The sequence below is a fragment of the Acinonyx jubatus genome, chromosome B2 (genome assembly GCF_027475565.1).
Source record: "Acinonyx jubatus isolate Ajub_Pintada_27869175 chromosome B2, VMU_Ajub_asm_v1.0, whole genome shotgun sequence".
NCBI classification, from domain to species: domain Eukaryota; kingdom Metazoa; phylum Chordata; class Mammalia; order Carnivora; family Felidae; genus Acinonyx; species Acinonyx jubatus.
In genome coordinates this window covers 23,822,149-23,848,014 of record NC_069385.1, presented here as the reverse complement: position 1 = coordinate 23,848,014, position 25,866 = coordinate 23,822,149, and the positions used below count along the sequence as shown (strand labels likewise).

General features: G+C 35.5%; 2 protein-coding genes across 2 annotated transcripts; both read left to right on the top strand.

Annotated features, from left to right (window-relative positions):
* The first annotated feature begins 2,899 nt into the window (after window positions 1–2,899).
* Window positions 2,900–3,163, top strand: LOC128315764 (translationally-controlled tumor protein-like). Its single transcript, XM_053223348.1, has one exon. It carries the CDS (start codon window positions 2,900–2,902, stop codon window positions 3,161–3,163), a length of 264 nt encoding a protein of 87 aa, XP_053079323.1.
* A 19,709-nt stretch (window positions 3,164–22,872) lies between these two features.
* GJE1 (gap junction protein epsilon 1) lies at window positions 22,873–24,710 on the top strand. The gene is made up of 3 exons (XM_015061886.3): window positions 22,873–22,911; window positions 23,598–23,780; window positions 24,315–24,710. The coding sequence occupies exons 1-3, from the start codon at window positions 22,873–22,875 to the stop codon at window positions 24,708–24,710; spliced, it is 618 nt and encodes a 205-aa protein (XP_014917372.1).
* The last annotated feature ends 1,156 nt before the right edge of the window (window positions 24,711–25,866 follow it).

Below are 25,866 nucleotides of genomic sequence, written 5' to 3'. Positions count from 1 at the left end.
TTAACATCCAACCTTATTATGTGAAGTAAATTAACTACTAAAGCAATCTTCTACATTATGAAATCTCTCACTTTCAACCTGCAACTATCCCATTTTAACCTATTTTATATGAAAATATATTATACTCTAAATTGCTCTATGAATATCTGTATTCTCCTCTAATTGTGTCTGTATGATGCTAAGCATTCAGATGAAAAAAATGTGTAGTCTAAAAATTGGATTAATAAATATCTAATTGCCTGACATTGTAGAAATGAGGCATCTCGATCACTAAATTTTTGCACTTTAAGTGAGTCCATATGTATTAACTCAAAATCTTAGGTTCATGGGATTGGAGAGTATAATGAATGATTTAATAGTGATAGCCTTACTGATATTTTACTAAAATGTTATGAAGTTATTATTTGGATATATCACCAACTTATATTTAGGTGTAGGGGTATTGTCTCTTTTGTACAGAATCAACACACATCAGAAAGACATCTACCAAAGGGACATTTTTTAAATTATAGTTAGTGCTTTATACATCACATTAGGTTCCTTAGAGTCATATCTAATTTAATGTTTGTAAGTGTTCTGTGAGGTACATATTTGAGTCTTAATTTAACATATGAGACAATCAAAACCCATAAAGGTAAGATAACTTGCTTAATTTTCTAAAAACTTTGGTAAAACGGTATTTTGACATTTATTATATATGCCTTCAAAGTCCATGTATCTCTTTGTACCAAGAGAATAAAATTGCATGAAAAAAATGTGATTTCTATATAATTGAAAGACACATTTTAACTGAAGTATTCAATGTTTATAAAATATATATTATACATTTCATTTCCCTGAACTGAACAAAATCTATTCAGAAGTATATATAAACATTCCTTGTTGTTTAAAATTCATGCAAATAAGCTGTAAACCACAACCAAAAAAAGAAAGAAATAAGTCAATGAAAACTAAGCTAATAATGATACAGATGCTACAACAAGTAGGTAAGGATATTAAAAATGTAACCAAAACCTTACACCATGTGTTTGAGTAAGGGAGAAGAAAACATTAGCATTAACAGAGAAATGACTATAAAAAGACATATATCAAATTTCCACAGGGGAAAAAAACAATGTCTGTGATGGGAAATATTACAGGATTAACAGCAGACCAAACACTGCAGAAGAAAAGATTGGTGAACTTGAAATATACTAATAGAAGCTACCCAAAATAAAATATCGACCTAAAAAAAAAAACTGAAAAAAATGAACAGAATATCAACACACTGTGGGAAACATTTAGTGGCCTAATCTTTCTGTAAGTAGGTCCCTGAAGGACAGGAGAGAAAGATTTCAAATAATGGCCCATATTTTTCCAAATTTGATGAAAGCAAATCCCAGGCAGAAGAAAGATGAAGAAAATTCTACTAAGAAGAAAAACTGGAAGCTTTCCCACCAAGATTAGGAACAAGGAAAAGATATCCTATTTCACCACTTTTATTACACATTGTACTGAAAGTCCTAGCAATGTGATAGGACAAGAAAAGGAAATGAAAGTTACACCGATTAGGAAGGAGGAAATAAAACTGTCATTATTCAAAAATGGCATGATCGTTTATGTAGAAAATCCAAAAAAAAAAAATCAACCAAAAATCTGCGACTAATAAATGATTAGTTGCAAGGTTGCAGGGTATAAGGTTAATATACAAAAGTCAACTGCTTTTTTATATACCAGCAATGAATAAGTAGAATTTGAAATTAAAAATGCAATACCATTTACACTAGCACCCCAAAAATAAAATACTTGCACAAATCTGACAAAATATATCTAAGATCTATATGAAGAAAACCATAAAAACTTGATAAAAGAAATCTTACGAATAAAGGAATAAATGGAGAGATAATTCTTCTTCATGGATAGGAAGACTCAATATTTTTAAGATGTCACTTCTTCCATCCTTGATTACAATGCAATGTCAATCAAAATCTTAAGTTAATTTGTGGATATTGACAAAATGAATCTAAAGTCTATATGGTAAAGCAAGAGACCCAGATTATTCAACATAATATTGAAAAAGAACAAAGTCAGAGAACTTACACTACCTGACTTGAAGACTTACTATCGAGCTACAATGACCAAGACAATGTGGCATTGGCAAAAGAATAAACAAGTAAATCAATGGGACAGAATAGAGAGCACAGAATAGACTCACGTAAACATAATCGACTAATCTCTGACAAAGAAGCAAAGATAATATTTTGGATAATACATAATACTATGGAGTAAAGATTGTCTTTCAGCAAATGGTATTGGAACGACTGAACCTACACATGCAAAAAAAAAAAAAAAAAAAAGAACCAAGACACAGACCTTATACCCTACACAAAATTAACCATCAACCTAAGTGTAAAACATAAAACAATAAAACTCCTAGAAGATAACATAGGAGAAAACCTAAATGACCTTGAGCATGGCAACAATTTTTTAGATACATAAAAGAAAGAATTTATAAGCTTGACTAAATTAGTGAGTCAAAATTACATACTTCTGTACTGCAAAACTGCTGTCAAGAAAATGAGAAGACAAATCACAAAGTGGGAAAAGAAATATTTCTAAATCATATAGCTGGTAAATGTTATTCAAAAATACAAACACTTAATAGTCAACAATAAAGAACCAAAAAACTCAATATTAAATAGGTAAAAGAATCTGGACAGCTTACCAAAGAACATGTACAGATGCAAATAAGTAAATGGAAAGATGCTCAACATAATTAGGGAATTACAAATTAATAAACAGTGAGCTTTTCCACCCATTTCCCCCTCCTCCAGTATGCCCTTCTGATTGCATCCCACTTACTTCCAGCTCTGGGCTCATGCTAAGCTAGCACCACCATTGACTCTCTGCAGCCATTGTCATGATCATCTGCTGGGACCTCATCAACCATGAGGTCTGTAAGACAGAGAGTAAGACTGATGAGTCACTCATTAGTGGAAATGCTTTCAATGGAGGCCCTGAGGACAAAGGTACTGGAAGCATGCTAATTGCTGATGTTGATATTGTCATGAACTATCACTTGCAAGAAACCAGAATCACAACAGAAAGCTATGAGAAGCACATCAAAGATTATATAAAATCAATCAAAGGCAAACTTGAAGAACAGAGACCAAGAAAGAGTTAAACTGTTTATGACAGAGGCTGTAGAACAAATCAAGCACATCCTTGCTAATTTCAAAAACTACCAATTCTCTACTTATGACAACATAAATCCAGATGACATGGTTGTTCTGCTGGACTACCATGAGGATGGTGTGGCCCTATATATGATTTTCAATAAGGATGTTCACATGTGACAAAATGGTAACATAATTGGCTGCTACTTTGGATGTTACTTCCCGTTGCCATAATTGGCTGCTGCTTTTCATCCACACAATGCCAGAACTTGTGGCAACTGACTACGTGTTGTGTGATTCCACTATATGATATTCTAGAAAACACAAATCTATGGAAACAGTAAAGGATCAGTAGTTGCCAGAGGTTACCTTAGGAAGGATGCAGAGAAAAGGAGGCAGTGCACAGAGACGTTTTGGGGCAGTGAAACTACTCCATATGATATCATAATGGTGGAGATATGTCATTCATTTGTCAAAAGCCATAGATGTTCCAAAGGTGAAGTCTAATGTAAATTATGGACTCTTGGTGATAATGATTTGTCAGTATTGGTTAGGTATAAAAAGTGTACCAACCTTTGCAGGACGTTGATAGTGAGGCTATGAGGGGAGGTAATGTATAGAAAATCTGTAATTTTCAATCAACTTTTTTTGTGAACTTAAAGCCACTTTAAAAATTGCTCTAAAAAATAGGGGCGCCTGGGTAGCTCAGTCAGTTAAGTGTCTGACTGGGGCTCAGGTCACGATCTCATGGTTTGATTCGTGAGTTCGAGCCCTGTATTGGGCTCTGTGCTGACAGCTCAGAACCTGGAGCCTGCTTTAGATCCTGTGTCTCTCTCTCTGCCCCACCCCTGCTTGCACTCTGTCTCTCAAAAATGAATAAATGTTTAAAAAATTTTTTTAATTGCTCTAAAAAATAAAGTATTTTTTAAAAAAGATAACTATGATAAAATCATATTTAGTTACTAAGGTGCTGCATTTTACCTAGACATTTATGTCTATAAGAATTCCTTGGTAGAATTATCTGTTCTACATTTTGATGTCAAAAGAAGTCTTTGGGGGATTGTTCTTGCTTTTTTTTTTTAATAAAACCTCTACCTATGGTTTAAAAAAAATGGTACCAAGGTACATCATAGTCAAATCAGCACTCAATGACAAAGAGATTCTGCACAAGGAAAAGATAAGCTGTGAAAGCAGAGAGATCCAAAGCTCTCCCTAAGGGAACTAACCATATCAGGAACAGAGTATGAGGAAGTCCAAGCTAATAGATACTCTTGAAAACAATGAAACAAAGAAAGTGACTCTGACAGTAGTTCAAATCCACATGAAAAATTAAAGAATGTGGGTAAATTTAATTAGAAAGGATAGCGTATCTCTTAACTTATTTTTAAAAGCAGTTGTATAAAACAATACATATAAAATTGTATTGTTGGGCCCATAATATATAGAAACGTAATAATATTTGACAATTAATGCACAAAGTAGGTGGGTGGGAACAGACCTAGATACGAGTAAGAAAAATATGTTAAATGAACCCACAAAAACAAATGAAAAGAGCCAGGATGGTAAATCGGAAAGTTACTATAACAAACAGGAAATACATACTCACTCTTTCCTCTCCCAGAGTCTTTAAAAGAAATAAATTATATAAGGTAAAAATTATAACAATGTATTGTTGGGCTTGTACCACACTCATAAACAGGTATTAATTTAGTGTAAGTTCGAAGTAGATTCTGATAAGATATATGTGATAAGCCCTAGACAAACCAAGACAAAAGCAGAAAACTGCGGTGTCTGGGTGGTTCAGTTGGTTAAACATCCAACTTCAGCTCAGGTCATGATCTCTCAGTTCACAAGTTCGAGCCCAGCATTGGGCTCTGTGCTGACAGCTCAGAGCTTGGAGCCTGCTTTTCAGATTCTGTTTCTCCCTCGGTCTCTGCCCCTCGCCCGCTCATGCTCTGTCTCTCTCTGTCTCTCAAAAATGAATAAACATTAAAAAAGAAAGAAAGAAAGAAAACATATAGTAGAACAACTATTTAAAGCATTAAAATGTTAAACTAGAAAACATTTACTTTATACAAAAGACAGCAATAAAGGAGGAACAGAAGAACAAAAAAGATATGACACATGCAAAAAACAACAAGAAAAATTTCACATAAAATCCAACTGTATCAATAATAACATAAAAGGTGAGTGGATTAAACAATGCAAGTCATGAGCAGAGACTGGCAAACTGCAGTAAAAAAAAAAAAGAGAGAGAGAGATCTAAATTTGCATGAGGCAGACACACTGTAGATTCAAAGTTACACATAGGTTGAAAGAGAAAAAAAATGGAAAAATATATGCAAACAGCAGCCATGAGAGAGCTGGAGTGCTATACTAGTATCAGACAAAATCGCCTTTAAAATGGGGGTGCCTGGGTGGCTCAGTTGGTTAAGCCTCTGACTCAATTTGGGCTCAGGTCATGATCTTACGGTTCACAAGTCTGAGCCCTACATTGGGCTCTGCGCTCTGCAGTGACAGTGTGGAGGCAAGAATCTCTTCTCCCTCTCTCTCTGCCCCTCTCCTGCTCATTCTCTCTCTCTCTCTCTCTCTCTCTCTCTCTCTCTCTCTCTCAATCTCTCCCCAAATAAGTAAACATTTACAACAATAGCCTTTAAAACAAAAAGGGTACTAGAGATAAAGGGCATTTTATAATGATAAAGGGTCAGTCCATCCAGAATATTTAACAATTCTAAACACATTTGTACCTAACCACTACATCTCAAAATACATGAAGCAAATATTGGTGAAAAAAAAAGGATAAACTGATAATCAATAGTAATAGCTGGAGTCATTACTATCTCACTTTCAATAGTGACTAGAACAACTAGACAAGGAAGCAACAAGAAACTGGAAGGCGATAAACAGACTAAACCCAACAGACATCATTAGAACAATCTGCTCAGCAACTGAAAAATACATATTCTTCTCAAGTACATATGAGACATTCTCCAGGATAGATCATAGGCCAGGCCACAAAACAATCTTCAATAAACATAGAATTATTAAAATCATACCCCAGTCTCTCTGGACTGTATGTTTCCTGACCACAGTGGAATAAAATTCTAAATCATTAACAAAGAAATGTAGGAAATTCACAACTGTGTGGAAATTAGACAACAAATTCCTCAGGAACCAATGTGTCAAATAAGAAATCACAAGGGAAATGAGAAAATATTTTAAGATGAAAATAAAGATGCAACATACTAAAATTACAGGAATACAACCAAATCAATGTTTAGAAAGAAATTTATAGCTCTAAACACCTATATTTAAAAAAAAGAAAAATCTCAACTTACTACCCTAACCTTTCATCTTAAAGCAATGAAAAGAACAACCTAAACTAATCAGTTGATATCCAATTAGGGAACTTGTGGGGACAGGAAACATTAAATTTTTCTCAGAAAATCCTACCAAAAAGTTGAATGGCTGTCTTAGCAGACTCCTTTCGTTGAGAAACCATTTCAACTTGATCCTATAAAATTATCAAAGATCTATAGCTATGTCCATAAAATATTTGTACCCTGAATTCATTAATGTATAGCCTTTGGTTACACTACTATGCACAACAAAATCTGGTACCAGGAAGTGATCATTTCTATTGAGAAAGGGCAATGGATACAACAGTCATAATCTCTGATTTGTTGATAAAAACCAAAGTTAAATATGTTTCTTCATGAGAAAAAATTGATCTGGTTATATAATAATGTGATTTCTATGAGTCTCCAATCATCAATGTTATTTAGGGAAAAAAAAGAAAGTTAACTAGACCATCCTTTATATAGCAGTCTCTTAACCTTAGTCATTTAGAGGGAACTTCCTTGAAGCAGTTTTATCTATCACTAGTTTCAAATAGGATACACAAAAATGCGAAATTGACTACTTTATTCAAAATAGAACATAGAATTGGGATGATATTGGTTCTTACTGGAAGAAAATTAAACTTTGAGAAACTGAGGATACCAAAATGTCCATGGACACTTAATCTATGTAGAAATGTAACTTCAGAGAACATGTATTAGTATGTTTTTTGTGCTAACTCTGCTGAATTCCCCATTTAAAACACAACTCTTTATTTCTTGGTGGGATATTGCACAAATAACTTACTCAGGGGCCACCGAGGCACTTTATAACACATGAGTGTATGCTCTTTGTGTAGCTTGTTAAATTGACAAAATAAGCAAATACTTCTATCTTTTCTAATTAAATAGTGTTTCCTTATGCTGAAAAGTTCATTTAATTGCCACAGTACAAAGGTGTTTATTCTGAATGTTTAATAGAGCCACAGACAAAAGGAATTTCCCCCCTTGGAACACTTGGCCTAAATCTTAAACTAGTAAATAATCTACTAAGATTAAGATTAAAAATCCTCAAAGATAAAAAGGATTATAATTTCTTGGGAGTTAGTGGCTCTTTTGAATTCCACATTTTGTGCTTAAAGGAATAACCACAATGTGATTCAGTTTTTTCCAGCATATGAATGGAAGAAAGTTCATACGGGCAAAGGAGCAAACTGAAAGTTTAGCTTTCAGTGAAAGAAGGTGCTTTATTTTTTTCAAATATTCTGAAGTAGAAAAGAAGGAATAAACATTATCTTTGACTTGAGTATAAAGTAGGGGCTGAATAAATCTTTAAAATCATTTTATGTGGCCTCAGCACTCCTCAAATGAGAAAAAATGTGATCAGACTGTCTTTACCCCCAACATTCTTATTTGCTAAACTAATACATTTCTGGCTTTGGAGTTGACGATTCAATATTTTGTGTCTCATTAGCGCCACCTGCTGAGTGCTGCTCACATTTCGTAAATCTCAATTACAAATCAACTGCTTGTAAATGCAAGAACCAAATCAAAATAACAAAAGAATGACAATAGAATTATTACATCTCCAGCATTTTCCTTTCATCTGTGCTATTTGAGTATAGGTGCAGTAACCAGACCTTGAATGTGAGGTCAGAAAAATAATTAGCTTTAAATTTTATTTATATAAGGATGATACTTAATCTGATTAATAGAGGCTTTACCTTGACAAAAACAAATATTATTAAGTCATAGTTACCTTACACATGTCATGGATTTATGATATAAATTACCTAAAATAATGCATGCAAAAAAGAAATCTTTGCAAGCCACAAAACATTTAAAATGTAAAACATGCTATATAATTCAACCCACAATGGGATGGTATTTTCACTTTTATTTTTATTTTCTTCAAAAATTTTTAAAATTCCATAGCTGAATTTATGATCCAAGCTAGACTGATACTTTAGGTTCCATTGACTTAAGCACTTCGAAAAGCTGAAATATTTTATTTCACTGGAAAGCATTTTCCTGCATGTGACGGTTTGGAACACCCTTCTCTTATCTTCTCATTTGTAAAAACAAAAATAAAGGAGTTAGCCTTATAGCCTAAAGTCATATTTATTTTTCAGTTCTGAAAATACATTGAGTCTCACACACTAAACACAGCATAAGATGATTTCATTAACAAAAACATAGTTGGTAATTCAAACTTTTAATTTTGCTGCAACTACTGAGTCGCAAAGCACATGAAAAACTCAGTGTGGTTAAGTATCAAGCTCATTGACTTCTGACTGCTGGTGAGTATTATGAAACACAATGATCTCATGTAAGAAAAGTTCCTCCCACAAAGTCTGGTTCTTTCACCACCTACCTGTGAATCTTGTCTGAAGTAATAAGATAATAATAAAAAATAAAATAATATAAAATAATAATTAATAAAATAAAAAGGAAATAATTCCATATATCTGATTAAGTGAATTTATTACTACTCATTTTTTTTCTACTATAGTACAGGTAGAAGACCAGGACTGAGGAATCAAACAAAGGCTTACATTGTTTATTTTCTTATCCACAGTATCCAGTTTTATAACAAGCAGATTACAGAACTTGGAAGCATCTAAATATCTATAAACATTCAAATATTTGTCATTTTTGCCTGAATTGTCAATTTTTACCTGAATGCTTCCTTTTCACAGGGAGGCTTTCATATTTTATAAATATAAACATAGCCAAAATATTAAAGTCACTTACACTCTCCCAAAGCACATATACGAATGTTTAACAAATATTTTCCTTTGGCCCAATTCCCGCCTACATTCATACCTTCCTGGCTGCCCCTCCTCATCCCCCAAAGGTTTCTTGGCATGAAGAGCCCAATTATGAAATAGGAAAAGTTCCACTCAAAGCCGATATATACAGTTACAAAGTGCTCTGGAGAGGTTAAAAGACTGATATGAATTTGGTCCACTGAATATAACCTAAAGCAATATTGCCAGAGAAGACAAGAATTTGAATGAGCTTAGGTCGGAAAAATAAATTACTTTGTTGCCTTGAAGGCAATCTCCATGGGTCAAGGCTAAGGTCTTTTTCTTTGGTGTTGTATGGAGAATCATCTCTATCGCTGTTTCTTCCAGATAACTAGGTGGTTTTGACATTTTTGTGGTCAGTAATCTGATATTTTTTCACAAATTGTCTTTCAGAAAATGGAAAATGTTCTCATTAGTTGAATGGGAATGATTGATCATACTAACAAATGTCTTTCTCAAAATCTATCATAACTTTAAATCAAGGTCAGGGTATTAATAAGACTACTACCTTCCTCATATTTATTTTCTCTCTCTCTAGGCTCATATGTCTATATGTATCTAGCTAATATCAACAGCAGAAGAAAATAACATCTTGGCTCAAGAAACATAGTCTTGTTAATATTTATTTAAGAGGTACTGATCTAATAATGATCATCAGTAAACATTTCAGTCAAAGAAACAAAAGTGCATCCGTGTCTACAAATAGATTTAATTCCCATACCCCAAACTTTAATTCAAGGAGAAAAACAGACTAACCCTGAAACTAACCATGGTAGCATAAAACATAATAATTGTGAAGGTCAATACAGTTTACTGATTAGAGTTTGTATGCCAAATATCCAGCTAGACATCTACATTCATTATTTTCTATATTATTCTTATCAATAGTATGAATTTCATATTATTATCCCCATTTCCCAGGGAAGAAAACTAAACCTAGAGAGGTAAAATAATATATCTGAGGTCAGCCAGACAGTGACAGAAAAGAGAACTGAAGTCTAGCAAATCTCCATTCTTTAAGCCCCGCATTCTGGCAAGGAGCTTCATCTACAAGGTTTAGGAGGTCCTTTTCCTAATCAGTCTGCTCACCGTGCTGTGTGCCTATGGGACTGTCCGTCCAGATGAAGTGGGTTTTTCTAATTTGTTTAGTATTAGCCCTGTACGTTTCCAAATGTTTTGAAAATTCAGAGAGAAAGTTTGCTGTTTGCTCAGTTGATCAGAGATGGAATCATAGATGTAAGAAATTTAAATTTAGCCATAAAAAATAGGTAAGATTTTAATGAGGAAAATAAACAGTATGGTGGGAAGATAAAATAGGAGGACATTTTTGGAAAATGCAAAGGATCTACATATGGGGAAAAAAAGCCACATTTGAGGTATATAACATGGTCTGGAGTGGCTGAAGCATAGAATTTTCTAGAAGGATGGGAGGACAGACTGAAAAAGGCCAACTTGTAGAATACTCCAAATGCTAAATTAAGGCATGTAGTCTCTGGTGATTAAGATTTGGGGAGCAAAGAGGATTTTGGAGGGAAACAACAAAACCACATGTAGGACAATTATTCTGACATTGGGTGTAGAAGCATTTGAGCAGGTAATATGGCAGTAAGAAGACAACCTCAAACTATTAATACCAGACCTGAACTACACTAGTAGAAGTAGAGGAAGAGGAGGGGAGAGAAAATCAATCACTAGAAATGCATTATTGTTCCTTCTTCCTATGAACGCTTTTTTTTTTTAAGTTCTTATTCTAATATTTTTCCATGTAGGCATCGAGTTAAAACACTAAGATCTTTTGAGATTTGATATAGGGTTAATGGTTGTGAAAAACTATACAAAGACCTTGAATTGTGATTTTACAAAAATGTTAAATCAAAGAAAGAACCTCAATATCCATGGCTCTCTGCAGTCTCTTAATCTCACAAAAAGATACACTTACCCAAACACATATACCCACGTCTACACAAAAATATATCTTCAGCCTACAGTTACTATAAGAAGCTATATATATAGGATATTTGGCTCCAAGGGGGTGTGAAGAGTTATTAAAATCTTATTTGGACACAGAGAAGACCAAGGATTTCTATATTTTATGAAGGACTCACGGGTAAACTAATAGAACCACACAACTACTGATAGTTTTTTTTTAAAGTTTATTTATTTTGAGAGACAGAAAAAGAGGGAGAGGGAGAGAGAGCACACAAGTGGAGAAGGGGCAGAGAGAGGGAGAGAAAGAATCCTAAGCAGACTCCACACCACCAGCCCAGAGCCCCATGTGGGGCTCAAACCATGAACCGTGAGATCATGACCTGAGCCAAGTCGGACACAACTGACTGAGCCACCCAGGTGCCCCTACTGACAGTCTCAAAACCCTAATAGATTGTTGATACTTTTGAGTTCTCACGTATCAGCAATCAATAGAAGGGCTCTAATCATGTCTGTGATACCATTCAATTCCAAATTGTTCTATCAACTCCAGGGAATTGACCCCAAAAGAGTCCTGCTTTTTTACAAGATCTTTTCAGGTCATTTGATAACAAATGAACAATTTTCATTTTCTTATCCATTTAAGTTTGTATTCATAATTCAGTGTTACAAGTTTTTAACAGATCTGTTGGCACAAAGTCATCTTTCAGCTTATTGTTACTTACCGTAAAGTTGAATGGCTGTTAGCCAAATAACTCCATATTTATTATCTTCATCCTTAATATAATTGCTTTTAATAAATAAACCTCTAACATTATCATGATTAATATTGCTAGAAACCTGCCACCTCACCCAAAATAAGTTAAGAAGTCCCATATTAATTTTACAGATAAAAAATGCTATTAGAAACAGCACAACACTCATCTTAAGTTATTTGTATCTTGATAACCAACAAAAAATGGCATTGGTATCCATTCACTTCAGTGTCTAGATATCACAGGGTGATAGACAGGGTGATCATAGGGTGACTAGATATTCACAGGACCTTTTAATACACCTGGAAAAGTTTATACTCCTAACATATAAAGCTGGAAAAATCATTTTTTGAAACTATCAGAATATGTGATGGTTTTAGTTCATATGACTCATAAAACTCAAATAATTATAGTCAGTAGCATATTAACAAAGTCATCTCACATATGGTTTCATATTTTACTAGCTCCAGTACATTTCCATCCCAAGATCTATATTAGCATTTTAAAGATAAATTAGCACATTCCAATACTTAATAAGTAGGAATTCATAGAAAAATGGCCATTAAATTTTCCTTATAAAAAGAAGTAAAGGTGGCTTATATATTAGGTGTTCAAAACAGAGAAAGGCATTAATCAGCTTTCAAAGGCTAAATTTGTCTCCAGCTCATTATTATTCAAAGCAATGAATTTTCCCTGGTAACATGTCACAAAGGGAATAAGGAATGGAAATTCTAATGATAGCCCAACAATTTAGCACGGGGTTTTAATTCAGTAATCTGGAGTTTATGCACATAAGACTGAATATATGCACTAAAGTTTGATTCTATAAGCATTTCACAAATTAAGGGAATGCTATGAATTTCAAAAACACAAAGTAGGAGTCAACATATAGTAAAATAAAGCAGCAGTTACCAAACATAAAAGAATCACAAATTCTCCCCACATGAAAGCATACAACAGGAGTATTTACAATTTCTCAGTATGTCCAACATTGAAAACTTACAACAAATTGATGATTTACAGAACTTATATTGATGAAAATTGGTGTGAAATAAGGGAAAGTCACCAACAAAGAGTAGTATTAGGCATGAGCTTTCTGAGTTTGAGTTTACAGGAAATAATTAAAACAAAACAAAACAAAAAAACCTTGTGCTATCAGATGTGTACCTCTTCACAGAAACCTGGTTCATGAAAAATAAATAAATAAAACTGGGCATGCCCAAATTTAAAAATTCAATATTTTTCAGAAAGATGAGAATAACCTCCAATAATAAATCTAAAGGATCCAGTCACAGTACCATAATGCTCACTAACTCTTTTAGCATTGAAATAATTTGAAATAACATGAAAACTTGAACATGTTGGAAGGTGTATGCTAACACACTCATATTCATAGTCATCATGAAGTTATTAATAAGAATATTAATCACATGCACATAGCCAATCCGGATGTCAAAGGTTTTCGTTTGCTAATGGCAATTTGTGGTCACTTCAGATAAGAGCCCTCCAAAATCACATTTATAAGATGCAGGTTCTCATGTTCCCCAAGTGTCTTAGTCTGGGTTTCATAGAAACAAATTCTGAAATGGCAACATGTATGCAGGAGGTTTGTTGAAGTGCTTTCAGGAGTTGACCCTGGAAAGAAATGAGGAAGGCAGGACTGAGCAGATGAAGAAACACCTGCAAAGTGGCTGTACCTGAAGGCTCCATCATTCCAAGAGCTGAGATGCCCTTCATGGTTGTTCTGAAATGGAATGGGAGTGGGCCTTTCGGCTCTGCTTCAGCCCGTTTCTGGCCATGTGTCACCCTCTGGGAAGGAACACAAGCTCAGGTGAGAAGTCTCCCTGCAGAAGAGGGCTATGCTCAGTGAAGGATGTAGTCATACCCGGCCAGCAGCCAATATTCCCAGCAGTGGGGGGATAGCATATAGGAAAAATACCATAGCCTTTAATACAAGGAAGGGAGATACGACTCAGTCAGGCTAACCCCATTTAAATAAGAAGACCTTGCTAGGCTGGACCTTCTGAGTTAAGTGAGTTCATGGATGGCTTTGGCTGGTGCCCTAAGAGCTGGTCCAGTCAGTTGCAGCCAAGTAAATTGGTCTGCTTTCATCCAAATGATAAAGCACAAAGAACTTCCAGGGACTCTAGCATGGTAGGTACTTAAAGGCCTACAGACTCATTTTCAGTACAATAAATGACCACCTTCTCCATAACAATCATATCAACAACAGTACAATAATATTTATGTTAATATTGTACTTACAGTGCTAGATATTATGTTAAATACATAATCTACCTCATTTGATCCCAATAGCAACCCTATGAGATGGGCATTACTTTTTTGTTGTTGTTATAGATAGGAAATTGAAACCCATGAAAAAAAGAAGAAATGTCTCTAACATCACACAACTGATGAGTTGTACAGCTGGAAATGAAGGACTTCAGACTTCTTCATTCTGAGCAACTTCACTAAACTATCAATGCAGCTTGACTTGTTGCTGACCCTATACCACTTGACACTTGGGTAGTATTCTGTTGACTTCTAAATTTTAAGTATAAAGTAAGATCTACCGTATTACGCATATTGCAAAATTGAAATTATATTTATTCAGAGTGCCCACGACCTTTAGTCTTCCAAACATTGTTGAGAACCATGAAACTAGTTTTAAAGGCTTTTGTGTTATGGTAGAAATAGAGTGATGAGGACTGGATGTTCTTTCTGCTTTCTGCTACAAACAACTAGAAAACTGGACCCCAGAAAGGAGGGATCATTGTAAAATATGAGACAGCCATTGGAAAACAAGCAGCACAGGACTGAAGTCACTGGGGAAAGGGAAATAAACCAAGCAAGCCCACATGCAGCTCAGGTCACTGTTCAGGAAATGGAAACCCTAACAAAGCTCATTGGCCTCACTGAATTGAGAATTAGAAATCAGTGTTTGAAGAGACAAAGATGGATAGAATTTGGGGAACAGAGTACGATAGAGGCAGGAGCTAAACAAACAGAACCCTGGAGATCAGCAGTGGGGGTTCGTTTGAGGCTTTGACTGAGTACTGATCTGCTCAAGCATAGAAGAAACTTACCAAGGTCAGAGAAAGAACCACCCATAAAGAGTTGAAGTACAAACTGGGTTGAGAATAGTTTGTGTCTCCACAGCCAGAGTGGAAAGACTTTGTAATGCAAGATATATACTGTAGAATACACAGCATACATACATATTACTTTAGTTGTGAACCTAGATTTGCCCTACTGCAAGTTAATCTAAACCCATCTCAACACGACTGAAAGGTAGCCAACTGATTTGAGTAGCCTAACTGCATGTGAGGAAAAATTCTAACACCACTGAAAGGAAAACAACAAAATGCAACAACCCACAAAATGTTAGGAATCCAGTTATAAATTACCAGGCATACAAAAAATAAGAAAATATAACCCACAATGAGGAAGATCGATCATTAGGATGACACAAAAATGACAGAAATGATGGAACTAGACACAAGGACATTAAACAGCTGTTAAAATGTATCCCATTTACCTTTAAAAGGGTAGGGAAAAATATTAACAAGATGATATGAGAAATAGAAGATTAGAAAAAGACCCACATTCAACTTCTAGAGCAGGATTGGCTCTAGAAAGGTTGGCAAACTTTTTTCTTAAACAGCCAGATGGTAAATATTTTAGGTTCATGGGCCATAATCTCGGCTGCAACTATTCAGCTCTGACCTTGTAGAACAAAAGCAACTGCAGACAACATGAATTGGCATGGCTATGCTGCAATGAAACCTTACTTCACAAAAGGGGTGGCTGATCTATGGGCTTCAGTTTACTGACCCTTGTTGCAGAGGTAAATATACAATATCACAGATAAAAATGCTCTGAATAGGATCAACGTTAGATGAGATCCTGTAGAAGAAAAGATCAGTTGACATTACAATAACTATTCACACAATAAGAGAAGAATTTAGAGAGGATCAGGTACCATATCAAGCATTCTAGCATATATGTAATTGGAGTCCAGAACAAGAGGGGAAAAGGACAGAAAAACATTTGAAGAAATAATGGCTGGTTTTCCCCCCAAATTCATTGAAAACAAATCTACAGATCCAGAGAGCTAAGCAACTCCCAGGAAAGTGAGGTTTAATGTTGTTAGCTCATTTTCCCTAGGCATTTTTTTTAATGTGTATTTATTTTTGGAGAGAGAGAGAGAGAGCACAAGTGGGGAGGGGCAGAGAGAGAGACAGAGAGAGAGAGAGAGAGAGAGGGAGACAGAGTCCAAAGCAGGCTCCAGGCTCTGAGCTTTCAGCACAGAGCCCGACGCAGGGCTCGAACTCACAAGCTGTGAGATCATGACCTGAGCTGAAGTCAGACATTCAGTCAACTGAGCCACCCCAGGTGCTCCCCCTAGGCATTTTTATCACAAGCTGTGATTCAATCTATGTTTGCTGATTCAAGTATACCTATCTGTATACTTCTCAGGTTTGATACAATGAGTAGAGTCTCCATAACAAGAACAAAAATAATATTTATTGGGAAATCAACTATGTGTCAGGCATTTGGCTAGATATTACCTCATCTATTCTCTCAATCATGTCATCTGTTGGGTAAGAGTTTGTAATTAGAAAAACTAAAACTTACAGAGTTAACACAGAATGTTTAAATAACAACTAGTAATGGTAAAAAAGACACAAATTCAGGTCTTCTGGATTTATAGACTGTATTCTCCTATGGGGCTTGACTGTATAGATAAAGCATCCAAAAAAGAAAGAAATCATATGTGTTGTATAACTATAAGCCATACAATATAGGCATATTGGAAATATCTAAAATGTATAAACTCACTGATAAAGAAGAAAACTGAGGTCTTCAATTTAACCATTAGGTCAAGCAATTATTGGCAACATACAAATTACTGACAATAAATCTCACAGCAAGTACAGTAGCTCCAAGAATGTTTACAAGACTTAGAATCCTAAAACCACAATATTGTAAAGTTATTTACAGATTGTTGCATCCAGCCTATTCCTTTTGGAGACCCGGAAATGCAACCCAGCAAGTTAAATCATTTGCCTAAAATAACATGATTGGCTATTGACCCTTTCTGCTAAGGCATTCCCAGTTCCATTCCAGAGAACATAAATTATTCATGCAGAAAGACAAACCCAATTTTGGCAGGTCAGAGATTTCAGTGAGATGTGAATTGGTTAAGGATTGTGATTTATGAATTGAGGCAGATGTCCAGATTGCCTTATCTCAGCTGTCCTTCTGTGAAATCTACTATTGGGAGTACCTAAATTGATCTCTATTTCATCCCATTCAAAAATCATTGGATATCTCAGGAGGAGGAGGGTAAATTACTGTAACACAATGAGAACTTCTGAGAATCAAAGAATGCTAGAGAGGAAACTTATAAAGAGATTATTTCTCCTTGTTTCCAGATGTAAAATAAGCCAAGATAGTCTGTGACCATACTCTGAAGGATTGCACATAAATCATTCTTCATTTTAAGCAAATTACCAGCATTATATAAACCACATATATTTAAACATATGTACATACATACATACTTACTTATACATATAAGCACATATGCTATTATAAGACCCATGAAAGCAAGGTCTGTATTATTCTCACACATTCTCAACAATGTACATAGAAGCTGACATTGTAGGTACTCAATATTTACTGGGTTAATGAAAAAAATAAGGGTGAATAAGCACAAACTCTAGAAAAGCATAGGTCTAAAACAGTACGTGCAGGGGTGCCTAGGTCGCTCAGTTGGTTGAGTGTCCGACTGGATTTCTGCTCAGGTCATGATCCCAGGGTCATGGGATCAAGCACCTCATTGGGCTCTACACTGACTGTGGAGCCTGTTTAAGATTCTCTCTCTCTCTCTCTCTCTCTCTCTCTCTCTCTCTCTCTCTCCCTCTGTCTCCCCACTTGTGTGCTCTTTCTCTCTAAAAAATATAATAAAATAAAATAAAATAAAATATAAAATAAAATAAGACAAAACAAAACATGTGACTAAATTTAAAATGTTAATTTAGAGCAACTTGTAACTAGTAATAATAAAAAATATATATGGGTTGATATGTGTTAGCCAGCATAACTAGTGCTTTTCTGCACCTTTATTTCATTCAATCCTATCTTGGTTTCTGCACAAAATTAGAAGTTTATCCCCTTTCTGGTCTAGACCACACAGGTCTTAAATGGTTTTAATCTCAGAAATAAGAGTATCTGGCCAAAGATTATACAAGACTCCCGTGGTTTAGAGCACTACTGGAAACAGTAGTAATGAATAAATGTCAGCAGTTTGTGTATGTGTGTGTACATGTGTGTATGTGTGTGTATAAGAAGTAGCAGCAGTAGTCATAGTAGAAAAATACCTGGGCCTTTCTTCACTCCTCTGCTACAATGAAAAGCTGTAGGCAAGCTAGTGCTACTGCCTCAAATTTTAGACCATTTACTTAGGAAACTGATGGGAGTGACTTGGTCATTTAAAAAACCTTTGGAGCTAGGAGAGCAGAGGTACGTTTTAATGATTACATTTACTGAAGCTCCGCCAGGGTTCAATCTCACTAGTCTTGCTGAGCAGAAGCCCATATCTTGGCATTTTAGGAGGTTCTAAAGAAAGAGACACTCCCTCCCAAAAAGATTAAACAGAGATAGAGGAGAGACATTGGAAATAGACATGCATATTTCAATGTTACTGAGAGAGTAAATCTTGAAAGTTCTTATCAGAAGAAAAAAACATTTTTCAATGTATACAAACATCAAATCCTTACATTGTGCACCTGAAACCAATATAATGTTATATGTCAATTATACCCCAACAAAAATGTTAAAAAAAAAAACAAATATGGGATTTGCATATGTTATTCATTCTTTCCTAAAATGTTCTTATGGCCAACACAAATATTCTTTACGTTAGAGAAAGCAGTGACTCTTCCTTGCTTAAAAAGGATGATTAATTTGTTAACATTATGTAATCTGCATAAAAAAGAAAAATTAATAGAAAATAATAGATTCAGGTCTCAGTAAAGAAAGGAAGAATATTGGGGCACCTGGGGGGCTCATTTGGTTAAGCATCTGACTTCGGCTCGGGTAATGATCTCACGGTTCATGAGTTGGAGCCCCACATCGGGCTCTGTGCTGACAGCTTGGAGCCTGGAGTCTGCTTCGGATTCTGTGTTTCTTTCTCTCTCTCTGCCCCTCCCCCACTCATTCTCCCTCTCTTTCTCTCTCTCTTTCAAAAATGAATGAAAATTTAAAAATTTTTTAAAGAAAGGAGGAATATTCTCCCCAAATGCTTTAATAATCCCCATACAGTAACTCTGTGAGGTAAATACTACCATCAACCCTAGTTGGAGAAACTGAAATTCAGGGATGGTAAATAATTTTCCTGAGATTTCAAATCTAACCACATTGTGAAACCAGGGTTCAAATATAGTTTTTCTGATTCCAGAGCCCATGGCCTTAGATACCACATGGTTCCTCCTCTTCACATGGACACCAAATGAGAAAGTAACTTAGCTGAATTTCTGTGGAAGCCTTCATGGTTCTCAAGTGCTCCCCTGGCACGCGTTATACTTTGTTAGTTCTCTGCTTGGCTTTTCCTCTTCCTGTTGAGGTCAGGCCAGGAGCATGGGATAATGGCCAAGCTCTGGAGCACCATCCAGCTGCTGTGTATCCCAATAACCCCTGAGATCTTCCCGGGAGAAAATAAGAAAGTCTGGACTTATTTCCCCTTGATTCCTCATGTTTCAGGGTCCTAGTAATCAGCCTAATAATATTCTCATGTGCCCGCAGCCCCACCAGTTAACAGGCAATTCATTCACTATCTTTCACTACCTGGTTTTACCACTTACTAACTGTAACTCGGGATAAGTTACTTAACCTCTCTAGGCCCTATCTGTAGAATAGACCTGTAAGAGAACAGAGCTGCAAGAATTCAGGGAGACCATTTGTTTTAAATACTTAATAGCAAATAGAAACCATTCCATAGGCTAATACATTGTTACTGGATGTTTATTGTAGACCAGTTCCCCCCCCCCCCCCCCCATCTGCTCTAGTTCTTTTCCCGTCCCTTTCACATCAGGAAGAAAGGGCTCAGTGGGCAGCATATACCCATGGCCCCAAACTGTAGTTTTCATTAATTGATTCTAGGCTTTTCTAGGAAGAAAGCACAAATCCTTGATTTCCAAAATGCATTTTGAAACAGACATGATTCTTGAATATCAGATTTCCTCAATTAATGCCCTTCAGTCTCAGGCTTGATTGTAAAATCACTACAAATTCTTCGCCATCGGAATGTAATTTCAGATCTTCCTGCTGAGAGCTGGAGTCCAAGTTTGCTGTGAGACTTGCTTTCGCCAGTGGGACATTAGCACCTCTGAAGCAAGCAGAGGCTTGAAATGCTCTCGCACTTTGGCCTTTACAATTCTTTCTGCTTTGGAAACTCTGTAACGCCCTCCACAAGCAGAAGTCTGGTCCAGTCTCCAGAAAGACAAACAGACATGTGCTTTAGTCACCCTGATCACTCTCCCCAAAGTCTGCCAACCTCTAGGCATGTGAGTTAAGTCATCCCGGATAATCCACATAGCAGCTGACCTGTTGCCTGACCACATTCGCATGCAAGAACCCAGCAGAGATCACTGAGCCACCCAGACCAGGAGAAATAACCACTCAAACCATGAGCTATCTGAATGTTTGCTATTTGGCCATTAAATGTGAGAGTGCCTTGCTATGAAATAATTCTTAACTGGTACGGATATTGGTACTAAACAATATGACTGCAGATCCTTCAAGCGGTAGTAGCCATTTCTCAAATCTGAGTTGGCTTTGCCTAATGTAATATTAGCAAACCTAAAGCAAGCAGAGGACTAAATGATGCTTGCACATTGGGGATTGCCTTTTTTTTTTTTTTTTTTTTTTTTTTGCTGTTCCTTGTACTCTGCAAGTCTTAGCATGTAAAGCAGCTCAGGTTGTCATCTTAATTAACAGCTCTACTAATTGCCATGCATACGAGGCCAGCATCACTATAGCCACTGTCTTATCTGGTGAGTTTATCTTACATTTGGAAGGTAAAACTAGGCTTTCATCATTTCTTGGGACTTTCCCCTTGGGAGCCAGTTGTCCACAGAGATCAGCACTTCTACTCTGTTCTCATACATAAATCTCATAGAGGGAGGGAGGCACTTCATGCAGGGAAGGCAGCCATGATACAGCATTGACCAAGCCTGCACCTGTGTCTGCCTAGGAATCACACTTTCCCAAAGAGATAAACCATGTCCCTCCTCCAACATAATCTTTATGGTGATAAGTATAATAAGGGCACTATTCTGGCCTCCAACTGCTTTACTCCTTTGCCTTATGACTCATTTGAATCATAACCTATAAAGGGAAGAGCAGTATTATTTATTTGGCCTCACATGGATCCCAACAATGAAAATGATACTGTGTTTCTCCCATCTACACATGCAATTTCACACAATTAAGGTCCAAGCCAATTTTGCTCATCTCTGAAAAAACACAGGAAGACTTTGACGGTTTCTACCTGTCTGACCCTAGCATATGTTGGTCTAAATGATCACATTCATTACTATACGTGGTGGAAATCAAAGAAGGATTCATCCCATGCAAAAGATTGTTTTGGCTTTTGGATGCTTCTTCATAGGAATTGACACACAGCAAACCTGGAATTCTTTTTCTGAACAAGATGAGAATATAGACCAATTGCTCTCATGCAACAGCTCTGAGGGATCATTAGGTTGTCCATGTTTTTTTTTTTTTCCCCTATCCTCTACAACACCGATTTAACAAGGCCACTGCCCCTTGCCCATTGGCTACAACTGCATGTGTTATACAGTTGCTTCTTCACTTGCTGAGGAGAGCAGTGCAGTTGTCTAGAGTTACAGCCCTCACAGATTGCAGATCACAAACAAAACAAAGATGAGAAATGCAGGTAAAGGAAGCAGATATGATTCACCATTGGCTGTAGGGAAGTATCAGTGGGTGGAAGATATTATACAGATATATCAGTTGGAAGGTATCTCCTTATCTGTTTTGGCCTCTGCTGATCTCAGCACCCATAATAATGCCTAGCAGACGATGTATCTACTGAAGGACAAAAGAAAGGAAGACAGGATTGTTCACACGATTTGTGCCAGATCCCGGTTTTATCTTGGTTGGTAGGAAACTATCTTTTACTTAGAATAGAGATCTAACCACAGATTTTTTTATGTCCATGGTAAGCGTTTGACAAGAAGATAAATATGGCAACACATCAGTAATATCCGAAGCTGTAACACCTATCATAATCTGTTACAATTTCTTAAATGTCCCAGAAATTAGTTCTATTCCGTAAAGGTAAACAAGAAAGAATCAGGAATATTTTCTATGTGCTTATCTTTTCAGATACACCGAAATGGAGGGGGAGGGGGAAAAATCACTTGACATTTTGGAGAAAACTCTAAGCTTAAGAGTCCACTGATTTACCAATAGGCAATTCTCAGGTAACTGAGAGGCACTGAGTGTTCAGAGCCCTTGTTGAGCTGGCCTCTCGCTTTGCTAGCATCACCGTCTGGCTGGCTGGCTATGCTGACAGTGGAAGTCAAGGGATTATTAGATTGAACACATGCCCTCAGCTTTTCTTTGTTTTTGTTTTGCTTTGGGACAGAGATAGGAAAGTTGACTGGGGCCCCAGAGATCTATGAAAAAAAAAAAAAAAAAAAAGACAGAAAAGGAGGAGGGGAGAGAAATTTGCAGTGATAAGTGTTTTCTGCTGTAAGAGTCGTGGGAGAATATGAGTTTGATTCTGGCAGAAGCAAAGTGGCAATGTGGGTCAAGAATTAACCCCCAGGGATGTCAGGATAACAACTCCTGAGACATGTCTCTAAATTACATCAAAAACTTCTATGAAGGATGTGTAAGTATTACGCAAACAAAAAACAAACAAAAATAATTGTTTGAGTCTTGTCTTGTATTTTAATCTGATTTGCATAAGTATTGATGAATGAGAACATCTACATATATGGAGAATAATATAAACATCAACCATATACTTCAAAATATGCTGAATTTAAAACTATATCCTGAATAATTCAGGAAGTACTTTTAGCTATTAGTGTTTTAAAGTAGCTCACTATCTCTCAATTCAATAATGAAGAAGCAGAAAATAAGCTGTAATGACAATTAAATAAACATCATTTGGTTGTTAAGATAGTATGCATACCAATGAGTTTAATATTAGATTTGTTATCTAATTTTCTAAAAGAGGTCCCAGATATTCTAAGATTCTCTTGATTTTATTGCAGAAGGATTAGGGGGGTAAGGATATTCATTGAAATCAGAGCTGTTTAAATATTTCCAAAATTATACATTTGATTAGCAACGTGTCCCTGATAGTTGCATTTCATATTTTCAGAGTTAAAAGGGCTGGGCAATCTCATAATACAGAATTTGTATTGGGCTTAATGATGTCTAAAGTTCTATCTTGCTTCAGAAATTCATGAATATTAAATATTTTTAAATGTGATCAAGAAAACATCCTTTAACATGTGCTTCTTTAATGTTTGTTGTCAAAACGTTTTTTTCTCCTAAAATCACTAACAGGTGAAGCCTCCAACTGTGATTGGTCAATTCCACACCCTATTCTTTGGATCAGTAAGAATGTTCTTCCTTGGTGTGTTAGGCTTTGCGGTCTATGGGAATGAGGCTTTGCACTTCAGTTGTGATCCAGACAAAAGGGAAATAAACCTCTTCTGTTATAATCAGTTCAGGCCAATCACTCCACAGGTAAGTTTTTCTGTGGGCATGTAAGCCTTACTCTACACTGGATAAAAATTGGTTTCTTTTTAAATGTAAAATAATGTCACAATAAGATGAAGAATGTCCTAACAGGCATTGTTTGCAGAATTATTACTTTTTCTCTAACTGGCTGTATATTTCAGGTGAATTAATATGAGTTGGTCAAGAGTTTCTTCCATCTCCAGAATTCTGTTATCTATTGATGTTAGAATTATACTCTAGACCTGTAATTAGAAAATGGAAATTGGGTAGCTACTAAAATAAAGTACTTCATTATCATTAATAACTGGTAGATGATGACAGCAAAATATGACATTTTCACAATCACTAAGATGTTTAACATTTTAAATATCTTAGTAAGTAAACATGTTCAATAATACTATCTTCATTATATTATTTTTATTGCTTGCAAGACTTATGAAACATAGGATTCTTGTTTGCTTCTGTTGAGAGACAGTCTCTTTAGGGTGTTTTTGGTAACATGTGGATTGATTTGACTAAGATATTTCTGACATACTTTAGGTGTTCTGGGCGTTACAACTAGTGATTGTCCTGGTTCCTGGCGCTATTTTCCATCTTTATGCTGCATGTAAAAGCATCAATCAAGAATGCATTCTTCAAAAGCCTGTCTACACTGTGATTTATATCCTCTCTGTTTTATTAAGAATTAGTCTAGAGGTGATAGCATTTTGGCTTCAGATTCACCTCTTTGGTTTCCAAGTTAAACCTCTCTACTTGTGTGATGCTGGATCTTTTGGGGAAAAATTTACTATTATAAAATGCATGGTGCCAGAACACTTTGAGAAGACCATTTTTCTCATTGCAATGTATACATTTACTGTAATTACAGTAGTATTATGTGTTGCTGAAATTTTTGAAATCATATTTAGAAGATTATGCTTTCTAATTAGGCAATGACCAAAAGGTTGACTACCTGCCGATATGCCACAATTCTTTATCAGTCATGTTCATTTAGTTTCATCTTATTCACTAGTCAGTGAAATCTCAATTTCACACATAAATATCTATTCTTTAAACTTATCTCAGTGTGTCTAAACTTTATGTCTAATATAAAATAGAATACTAAGTTCCAAGGCGAGTATTCTTGAACAAAGATTTCATTCTATTTTAATTTTGTCACATATTAGAAAATATATACAGAACTAATGTTAATTCTTTTTAAAATAGAACTTGTATAGAGTTCTTACACATATAACATCTTAATCACAGTGTTTTGTGGCCAGAGAAGTTTTATTATCTCTTCTACAGAGTGGAAAATTGCATCTTAGGGGGGTTAATATGTATGCCCAAAGTCATACAACCACATTAGAATTAAGATCCCCTAAATATAAAGGCTGAACACTTTTGGCTAAACTTTGAGGGTGTAATTATATTTGCATTCATATAAATATAACTTATTTAAGTGCAAAAGTTGTAAATTAATTATTAAAAGTCATTCTATAGTTTGATCACTAACTTAAAGAAATGGAGTAATTACATTTTTAATATTATACTGTTTTCTTGAAATTTTTAACATCAAATGATATGGTAATATAGCCACCAAATAAATTTAAAATGCTATGGCAAATATTGTGAATGGCTTCCTTGTTTCTTTTTTTTTTTTAATGTTTATTTATTTTTGGGGGGGGGGCGGCGGGGAGGCACAGAGAGACAGGGAAACAGAAGATCAGAAGTGGGCTCTGTCCTGACAGCAGAAACCCTATGTGGGACTTGAACTCAAGAACTGTGAGACCATGACCTGAGCCAAAGTTAGACACTCAGTTGACTGAGCCACTCAGGTGTTCTGGTTTCCTTGTTTCTTATTGAAGGAAAAACAAAACAACAAAAAACAAAAAACTCTGTGCTCACGGATATCCTAATAATGATAGCTTTTATGGTCAAGATTATTGAAATGGAAAAGTATATTTATGTTAAGTTAGACTTCCTAAAGAGTTATAAAATTATTTCAAAGAAATTTATATTAGTTCAGTGTATTTTTTTTATCTTTACCAATAATCATATCTATTTGATATCATTTGAAATCTTTTTTTTAAAGTTTATTTTGAGACAGGGA

Bases quoted from the DNA above. Each gene is read 5' to 3' on its own strand.
- LOC128315764 (XM_053223348.1), top strand. From the start codon at position 2,900: ATGATCATCTGCTGGGACCTCATCAACCATGAGGTCTGTAAGACAGAG.
- GJE1 (XM_015061886.3), top strand. From the start codon at position 22,873: ATGTCTCTAAATTACATCAAAAACTTCTATGAAGGATGT. The intron at 22,912-23,597 runs GTAAGTATTACG...AATCACTAACAG, and splicing joins AAAACTTCTATGAAGGATGT to GTGAAGCCTCCAACTGTGAT. The intron at 23,781-24,314 runs GTAAGTTTTTCT...GACATACTTTAG, and splicing joins TCAGGCCAATCACTCCACAG to GTGTTCTGGGCGTTACAACT.